Source organism: Planococcus citri, chromosome 2, assembly GCF_950023065.1.
Source record: "Planococcus citri chromosome 2, ihPlaCitr1.1, whole genome shotgun sequence".
Taxonomy (NCBI): domain Eukaryota; kingdom Metazoa; phylum Arthropoda; class Insecta; order Hemiptera; family Pseudococcidae; genus Planococcus; species Planococcus citri.
The window spans coordinates 8,732,326-8,742,086 of NC_088678.1; the positions used below are offsets into that span (position 1 = coordinate 8,732,326).

Here is a 9,761-nt window from a genome sequence, read left to right on the forward strand (position 1 = left end):
ACGTTTCAAGGTCGGTGAAAAGTGTTAAAAAATTATAAAATGGTTTTGGTCCAGATGGAAAATATTCTTGATCAAATATTAGTGGTATTATTCGGCTGACTGAGAAATAAAAATGATGATGTAATAAATCTTAAAACTCGACAATTATTAAACAACTCGGTGAACGTTATCTAACGATTAGTTCTTCGATAAAAATGGGTATTTTTATTCGAAATATCACGAGTCTGGTGTCAGGTAAGTTATTTTTACTCACGATGAAAAGCATTTTATGAGATGATAAGAGCAGCACGATGGTCAGAATTTTATAACGATTCCTTTGTATTTAAATTTGCAGCAAAAAATTGTTCTAATGAAAACAGGAAGTCTGAATATCAAATACTGTCTGGAAATAATTTGTTCACTGATCCAGATTCAGATACCTCAAAGGGAATATTTTCAAAGCTGTCATCGTATCACTTCTTCGAACAGAATGGAACTCAAACCGTAACTCAATCGTTGACTCGAAACTACATAATCCTCTGGATTTTGAAAATTAGGCCTATATTTCAGTTCCCAAATCGTTCGAGGCTTCGAAAAGTAACATCCAAAAACCCCCAATCATGCAATTTCAATCAAAACAACGTAAACGGACGGCGATGGCATCTATCAGAGCTGATAACGAAAGCCAAGAAGAGAGGACATGGGTATAATATTTTCGACTTAATGAAAATCGAAACATACACGAGGACTTAATGACTAAGAGAAAAAAAAAAATCATCTCACTAATTTAAACAATGTCTTTACTTAGTTCTAAACATGTAAAAATCCCAACACGAAGCGATAAATCGGCATTTCGTCGCAATTTACATAAAGAATTCATAGCGGCGCGAGCACACACGAATAACGAGTGAACAAAAAAAAAAAAAAAAAAAACATAAAATAGGCAGTCACGTTGGATCTTATTTAAAAAAATGAAAAAAGATAACACGTACATTCGAATTTTTTTTACGAAGCTTTTTTTTTACATTAGAATATACAAAGAGATGTGTGGGGGGTAGTAGGGGGACAGTGGAGAGAAAATGGGACAAAATACATATTAAAAATTAAGTATTAAAAAAAAAAGAAAAACATTTAATATACGACGCGACGAATTCTTCATGACACCCGAATACGATTTGAGATCAATACTACAAATATCGTATCTCGATAATTTAAAGCTTCAGTTGTACAATAAATATTTAACATCTCTAAAAAAAGAAATAACGATGAGACTGAGATGGATATCGAGAAAAAAATATAAGGATTCTAGAACGATAACGTTTCTCTGATAAGTTTACGAAAGGTGGTTCCAACCGAAGGACTGGATGTTTCCGATGTAACGTATTCTAATTTGAATAAATAAGGTTGAACGTCTGGAAAAGATGTATCGAAAATCAGCTCTAATTCTGACTGAGGCGGTATACAAGGTAGATATTCGTGTCGATTCATTATCTCGGCAATATGCATCATCTTTTCACCGAGTTTTTCGCCGACTGTCTCTTTACTCAGTTGTCTTTCGTATTCGTTACATAGCTTGATCATTTCGATACGTACGTTCCATACTTCCCAAGGTACACTTTCTGGTTGAAAAGGCCAATGGGATCTTCTACGTTGAAAGAACTCGAGCGAAATTTGACCGCTGCCTTGGTTATCTTTACGTAAACTATCGGAGAATCTGCTTATCGCTCTTTTCAATAGATTATCCAGCGTGTACGACGAACAACAGACGTACGTGACGTCGATAAAATCGCAGTCTACGTCTTGTATTCCGACTGTACCGACAGAATACGAGCCATCTTCGTTGAAAGTAAATTTACCCAAAGTCCTGTGCAAAAGTACAGTATGAAATAAGCTCGCCACAGCTTCGTCGATCTGTCTTCCTTCCACTCGTAATTCAAACGTTTGCGACCTGTGGTTCATTTTCCTCGTCTATGATCGTCGTTGTTATGCTCATCACTTCTTTTTTTCATTCACTCGATCTTCTGCTGTTATCATGAAAAAAACAAAAACAAAAACACAACTGAGTCAGTATTATACGAACGTGTTATAAAATCATAACGTGGATCTGTAATCGTAGTAACACACGACGATAATATAGTAGTAATTTGTAACAAGGTTTCGACATATAATTACCTTCATCGATTTGTAATATACACGCTAGTAGTATTGGATTCAAAACTTCGCTACGATTTCATATTTCGAAATATCGATACAATTGCACCAACCACCATGTGCTGATTAAATGTGCTTTTTAACAAATCATCAAACAAAGACCAAACTAATTATCATCTCACTTTATTTATACGCAATTAACTAGTGTGATATTTAGATTTGATCTTGCGCTCGCAGTGTTTTTATCATTCAATGAGAATCTACACAGATATCGCCTTCACTTACCCTCACGTCTTGTACGACATTGAATAATAGATGAATTATTTTTCGCGAACTAATCACAGTAGGTTGATTATAATAATTATTTATAATAAAAACAAATGCAGATTTACGTTTATACTTTACAATGGCGTTTCAATATTTTCGTTTTCTAAAAAAAAAAAAGAAATACACACACACTCTTGAAAGAAATCAGAGAAACGCGAAATCAGGGTTGCCAGTGTGTGACGACTAAAAATTTAGCTGATTTGTTATCTGTGACAGTGTGACCTTCGAAGTTGACGAAGTTCGAATAATTTTTTTTTCTTTTTTAAAATTTTGAGCTTTTTGAACTTGAGAGCTTGGAAATTTGGAATTATATTGTGAATTTTATGGTATTGAAACTTTCATTCATCAATTCATCATTTTCATTTATTCTTCCTCGGCTTATATCGCCAATTTATTCTTTTATTGAGCTAGAAGCTAGAAGATGAGCTGAAAAGTGGAAAGATGATTATTGATTACTAAAAATTTGAAAGCTCAACACTTCAACAGTCATCAAAACTCGTGAATTACCGGAACTTTCTTGGTAAAATACACAAGACTTATTTTACTTTTTTTTTTAAACCGAACTTGCCAACTTTTTAATGCAGCCTATTTGTAATTTGGTATATTAATAGGAAAGGAACTGGAAAAATCGAAAAAACCGAATAACCGAAAGAAATTGAAAATAAAAACTTAAGTCTGTCTCTTCTGTATTCTGATATTCTGAAACTGAAATGCAAAAGTTTTTTCATCACTGCATTGTGCATTTCGTGAATTTTATAAATTATTTTACTATTACTATACTCAGAAATTTTCAATGATTTCAATGTTGTTTTTTAAAAAAATATTTTTACAAAACTTCGACACATTTTTCAACACTTTTTGATTTATATTTTCTGCAATTTTTTTCAAAATTTTAAATTTCATTACTTTTTGCCTTTTTTGAATATATTTATTATTTTTAAATTTGATTTCTGAGTATTTTTAGTCTATACCTATTACCTACCAACCTACCTGTGTACATCAATTCATCAAAAACGTTGTTCCAATGTTCCACGCATTTTAGGTAAACTTCATAAAAATTGTCATCTCTTTTCAGTTTTTTGCTTAGTTTTTAGCGGTTTTAGTGTTTTTTTGAGATTTGGGGCACTTTCTCATGCACTTATGATGAAAAATTTCAGTAGAATTCCATTACGTTTTTGGCAATTTTCAAAAATTTGAATGCTTTTCCATGCATTTTGGACAAATTTTAATAAAATTTCCTCAAGTTTCGAAATCATCGAAATGTTCAATCGAATTATTTTGTCTGCATTTTGCTAAAATTCCATTGGGGGGGGGGGATTTTAGCAACAAAATTCGCTCAAATTCGGTATTATTTAGACATTGGTTCAACGTTGGATTGAAAAGGTTTGAGTGGCGATGAACTTGGACTCAATATTCGTAGATGTCCAAATTTTTGGGGAAGTGTGGAGTGGAGGAGAGTGAAAATGGTCAAAAAAGTCAAACTTGAAACTAATTGATAGAAAATCAATAGTCGTATAACAAATCCAAAAATCAGTCTACCAGAAAAATTTAGAGAGGAAAACCCTGTTTTTTTTTTCGTGTTTTTTCGATATTGAAAAATCTTGTCTCGCCCCCATCCCTTCAAATTGGAGGTTGAAATTTGGCATGTATGATGAGGGGGGGGGGGGGTGACTTTTTGATGTTTTGACTTTTCAACCTCTTTCCACTCAGCTGTAAAGTTGGATAAAGATGGATTTTTATGCCTTTTTTTGAAAAAAAAAAAAATAGTCTTCGATTTTGTGTCACTTTTTTTTCAAATGCCTTTATGCTGTTCTTAGGGTAGTTTTTATTTTTGCATTATTTAAACACTTTTTCTCAGGGTTTTAACATTATTTTTTTCGAAGTTTTTTTTAGAATTTTTCCGTTTATCTTTTTAGCCAAATTTTTGTAAAAAATGGGGGTGTTTGCACTTTGCAGTAGGCCAGTATTTTTTAGCACGATGGTGATTTTTACATTTTATGACCTGGAGCCAGTTCTAATTGATCAAATAAAGTCAAACTTGGGGAATGGGGTTCTCTTGAGAGCTAAAATTGACCCCTGCAGTTGGAAGGGTCAAAGTTGAAAATTACAGAAAGGTCATTTTTTTGGAGAAGCATAATTTGGCCCCAAATTGATGAAAAAGGCCCAAATTCATACCATTGGTGAGTACTACCATTGTAAACAACATATCCAAATTTCAGATTCCTAGGTCATCCCCACCCTATTTAAGGTGGAAAAACCTGATTTTGACCCTATTTTTGACCCCACTCCACTCTTAGAATTGACCTAAAGAGCCCCAATGTCCAGCATACAATGGGATGGTGTCACTTGAGTGTATTTTGCCGATTTCAACCTTCCAACCCTATTTGATCCCTCTCCAGGGTCAAAAAAGTTGATTTTTTGGCTATTTTACGTGTTTTTCGACCTTTAGGAAAGCCTACAGCCCCTCCAAATTGACCTAAAGGGTCCAAATTTTCACAATACATTGGGAGGATGTATCAGAAGTGCCTTTTGCAGGTTTCAATCTTCTAACTCTTATTTGATCCCTCTCTAGGGTCAAAAAGTGGATTTTTTTGGCTATTTTATGGGTTTTTTCTCGACCTTTAGGAGTTTAGGAAAGCCTACAGCCCCTCCAAATGGACCTAGAGGGTCCAAATTTTTACAGTACATTGGAAGGATGTATCAGAAGTGCATTTTGCTGGTTTCAGCCTTCAAACCAATTTGACCCCTCTGCTCTCCAGAATAAGAAATGTGGATTTTTCAGCTATTTTCAAGTTTTTTTTTTCAAGTTTTAGAACACTCTGTAGCTCCTTCAAATTGACCTAGAGGGTCCAAATTTTCACAGTACATTGGGAGGATGTATCAGAAGTGCCTTTTGCAGGTTTCAGCCTTCCAACCCTATTTTACCCCTCTTCAAGGCCAAAAACTCATCATGTCACCATTTAATTAATTGGCTGCTACCTAATCATGTTAGTTTTTATTGCTTTCAATGTTTTTTTTTTTGGTTGAATTTTTCTCAAAATTATTAAAATTTCGTTAATTCTGGTGCTATATTGATTTTTTAAAGTAATTTCTGATTTTGACAATGTCTTTTTACCTACAATTTTGATTGCATTTTGCCAAATTTCACTAAAACTCAATCTTTTTTCGGTACCTAATTTTTTTTCAAAATTTTTTTTTTTAGAGTTTTTACATCATTTTATCATATCTTTAGAACTTTTTCATCAATTTTTGGCGATTTACGGTATTTTTGAAGCTTTTATCTGCTCACTTGTGTTGAAAACGTTTCAACAATGTTCTACAGTTCCATGCAATTTTCGCTAAATTTTGTTACAATATTAAAATCTCATCTTTTTTGTAACTTTTACAGTACCTTAATTCAAATGTTTTTTTTTTTTTTTTTTTTTTAGCATTATTAATTTATCATAATTATTAAAATGTTACTGAAATTTCACTGTGAAAAACTTTTTTGAAGAAAAACTTCTCTATGAGAGAAAAAACCTCTCTCCAAGTCACCCATCGCAACGTTGATCTCTCAAACTCACTTGGAATTTATTCTTATAAGAGATCATCAAAAACCTTATGGGAATGAGATCCCATCCAAATCTACATATTAATGATCTAATTCTCAAATTTTACACCGAACGATTAATAAACAAAATGAAATCCAAAACACGACCTTCCATTCATTAATAATATAATTTCGTATATCGAAATTCAAAAAAATAAAAATCTACGCTGAACTACTACAAATTATCGAGCTGAACAATTCGTTGAATAATTCACTTGATTTACAAACAGAATAACTCTATCACAAATAAGTAAGAAAAAAAATAAAGAAAAGTATAAGAGACAGAAAAGATTATTCAAGTCCGTTGATGTTTACAAATTCGCGAGAAAAATACGTTCAAGTCATACGTTGACGTTTATGAGGCGGTCCTTCGCGCATTAACATCGTATTACAAATATCATAAGCGATATGAGGATACATCGATACTGCAGTCTTCCAAGCCGAAGTTTTCAATATATTAGGAGCATGCATCCTCGTATAATGAATAGCCTGAGACTTCAATCTATCGGCACGGTACAGATCGGCCAATATTAGATATTCTGTGGAATTCTTCAACGTTAAATCCGAGCACAGGGCTTCTTCGCAGATAACTTTCAATCGTTCTATATCGTATTTATCAGCAGCGACGAGTAACTTGGCAGCTAACTCTTTCAATCTGGGAGCTTTGCCCGTATAAATATACCATAACAGTTCTTCGAAGACCGGCTGATCGATATCGGTGATTTCAATACAGTTGCTAAGACCCTCTTGCATGTCGTGCTTCAGCATAGCGGCGAATACCGGACTACGAGCTGCCAGTATAGCTTTATGGGCAGGAATATCTTTACCTTTGATTCTAAACTTGACATCGCTCAGTTCTTCGTTCATAACCAACGTTTGTAAATTATCGGATAAATTACAATTGGTCGTTTTCAACTGAGACGCGTCTAGCTGGCCGCTAGTATTACAAATATCGCTGACTTTGGCGAAAGTAACCTCGCAATAGATAGTTAACCGGTCACCGGGCAGTAGCTGATCGCTCTTATCGAATAGATAATTTCTCTCCAGGTATCTCGGATATCCCATCGATTTCGACTGTTGAGTAAATTTACGCAGATTACTATTCAAAGTATGCATCTGGTTGCGTTCAGCATCCAATACTGAGAATTTGAATTTTACGAACAGCTCGTCGTAATCGTCTGTCGTTTGCTTCAAACCCAAATACAACGATATGTAATTCGTATCGTTTTTATTCTTCGGATAAAGTACCAGTATCCATTTGTATTTATCAGCTGTGACTGCCGAGAACATAGATGATAAAAGAAGTTCGCCTCGTTCGTCGTGGAAAAATCTGTAATGATTGATTGTCCAAATATGGCTGCATTTCTCGAATTTCACTTCGGTCTCACACCAGCTTTCGGCGACCGGAGCGTTGCCCGAAGAAATCGATTTATCGGCTGCGTTTTTCCCATCGTGTAAGTTTGACATGCTCGTAGATGTTAAAGTATTTACTTCTCGTGAGAGTGACAGCGAGTCGTCTAGCAGACTGTCCATATTGACTTATTTCAATGCTAGCAAATATTGTACTTCTTTATTCAACCAATGCTGGAAATTGAAAAAATGATACATATTGAGCGTTTGACAGACAGATAAATGAAATAATATGAGTAGGTACTAGGTACCAAGGTACAGTTAGGCGAGAAAGATACTTACATTTAGGCGTTGACATTTTCCACTGTGTACACGGTACAATACTAACGAAGAGTAATTAGACTTGAAGTAATAGATTATGAAGTTTTACACTTGCCTGTACAAGTGCAATCAATATTTTCTTTTCGGTTTAAAAGATTGACGTTACCGTGTAATGATTTTGATAAGAAAGTTCGATTCTTTTTGATAAACTTTGGTGAAACAAATAATTCGTCGCTTTCGGCTGTCTTCGTAAACATTCGTGAGACGATCGAAGATTTGTGTTTTAGCCGAATTTTCCTATCAGCTGGTAATTAACTTTTGATAACTCTTGTACAAAATAGGTAAAAATAGTTTTTTTTTCTGAACAATAATGTTATTTTATTTATTTCAAATTTTAATTTTATTAATTAATTCTATTTTTGGCTTGATTACGATATTTCTCAGAACAAAGGAAGCGGTCAAAAATGATTCTGTTGGATTGGGATTGAGAGAGAACTCAAAACCCAGCACACAGCTGACACCCCTGACAGCACTGAGCAGATGAAGTTCATTTTCAATATTTTCATCGATTTACCTACAGGATTTTACGTACGTTTGATTTTATTTTATTGTTTATAGGACCAATTTTTATATATTTTATTTTTGTTCACCGAACTACAAAGTTACCTATCTCAGCTCAGTTTTCTTTTCTCAGCAGTCAGCTATACACTATAAAAAACATTTCAACGGAATTTGCTCAACTAAAAATTTGGTACCTATTTATTTGGACTTGGGATTGGTTTCATTGAATTTGAAGCCTAAAGGGATTTGAGTGGACGAACTTGATTCAAAATTCGTGGATATCCCGAGTTTTTAAGAGGACTGAAAGTGGAGAGGGCTGGGGAAGGTGAGAAAGTCGAAAAAGGTCATTTACCATAGGTAAGGAATCGATTGATAGAAAATGAAATCAAAAATTTCATAACATATCCAAAATGCAGCAGTTTCTAGATGAAAAAATCGAATTTTTATTGTTTTTACTTCTTGAAAAACCTCTTGACACACTCCTCAAATTGACCTAGAATGCTGAAACTGAAACTTGTTTTGTACCTTTACGATGGTTTCGAACTGTTCTGGAGTCTCCAGCGGATTTCTGGATTCTCCAGTTCTCGAAAAAAACGCTATGAGCAGCGTGAAAATGGAATTCAGTTCCCACTCCCTATAAACTCAGATTTACCATCTTTAAAAGTCCTTTTATCAATTCAGACTTCAGAATTCAGACAAATATTTTTGTGACGGACTGGCGGTTCAAGTCCAAAATTTGCTCCAGTAATTATTTCTAATACCTATACCTATTAATAATGATAATTTTAAAAAATGAAAAAGGCAAAATGCGTTGGAGGCTCTAGAGTAGTTCGATACCATCACAAATCGGGGTACAAAACAAACCAAATTTCAGTTTTATCCGATTTTTTTTTTTCGGTTAAAGCTGTTTTTAAAGGTTAAGGTTAGGTTACTTAGGTTAGGGCATTTAAAAAAAATGAAATTCTCAAAATACTGCTTCTGCTTCTACTTTTTTAAAACTGTCATTTTCATTTATCAACTTCAACTACGACTGATGAATTTCCATTCATTTAGGTACCGCCCTACTTTTTAAAATTCAAATTTTCCTTCGTTTTGATTTTGAACAATTTTATTTTTAATTTTTATCAAAAATTATTTTGCATAAATTAAACGTCTTTTTTTTGTTCACATTTTTTATTTTTCTCACCTTCGACGACAACTTTCCTTCAGTGATGAAAAACTGAAACAGAAACTGAAACTGAAACTAGAAACTAGAACTGAAATAAGAAAAACGTGCACTGAAAACTGAAAAACTTGAAACTGAAAGCTTGAACTGAAATGTAAAAGTTTTGCAACCACTGCAGTTAAGATTCCTATACCTACTTCTTCATAATTTTTGAGTTTGAATTTGAAATTTGAAGTTTTTTTTTTGTTGCCAAGTAGCAAATTAGCGTAATATGAAAATTGAATTCACGAAAGAAAAGAAAAATTCATTTTTTTTAGT

General features: G+C 33.7%; 2 protein-coding genes across 5 annotated transcripts; both read right to left on the bottom strand.

Annotated features, from left to right (window-relative positions):
• Positions 1 to 761: 761 nt before the first annotated feature.
• Atg101 (autophagy-related protein 101) lies at positions 762 to 2,598 on the bottom strand. Of its 4 annotated transcripts, none has more exons than XM_065348422.1 (3): positions 2,416 to 2,598; positions 2,152 to 2,265; positions 762 to 2,000 (listed from the first exon to the last, which is right to left on the bottom strand). In XM_065348422.1, exon 3 carries the CDS (start codon positions 1,936 to 1,938, stop codon positions 1,285 to 1,287), a length of 654 nt encoding a protein of 217 aa, XP_065204494.1. In that variant the 5' UTR covers positions 1,939 to 2,000; positions 2,152 to 2,265; positions 2,416 to 2,598; the 3' UTR covers positions 762 to 1,284. The 4 variants fall into 4 exon arrangements, with proteins under 4 accessions (XP_065204494.1, XP_065204493.1, XP_065204496.1 ...); XM_065348421.1 differs by having other exon boundaries at positions 762 to 2,003; positions 2,416 to 2,597; XM_065348424.1 differs by lacking the exon at positions 2,152 to 2,265.
• A 3,557-nt stretch (positions 2,599 to 6,155) lies between these two features.
• On the bottom strand, positions 6,156 to 7,967 carry LOC135834504 (speckle-type POZ protein-like). The gene is made up of 2 exons (XM_065348425.1): positions 7,739 to 7,967; positions 6,156 to 7,630 (listed from the first exon to the last, which is right to left on the bottom strand). The coding sequence occupies exon 2, from the start codon at positions 7,577 to 7,579 to the stop codon at positions 6,383 to 6,385; it is 1,197 nt and encodes a 398-aa protein (XP_065204497.1). The 5' UTR covers positions 7,580 to 7,630; positions 7,739 to 7,967; the 3' UTR covers positions 6,156 to 6,382.
• Positions 7,968 to 9,761: the final 1,794 nt, after the last annotated feature.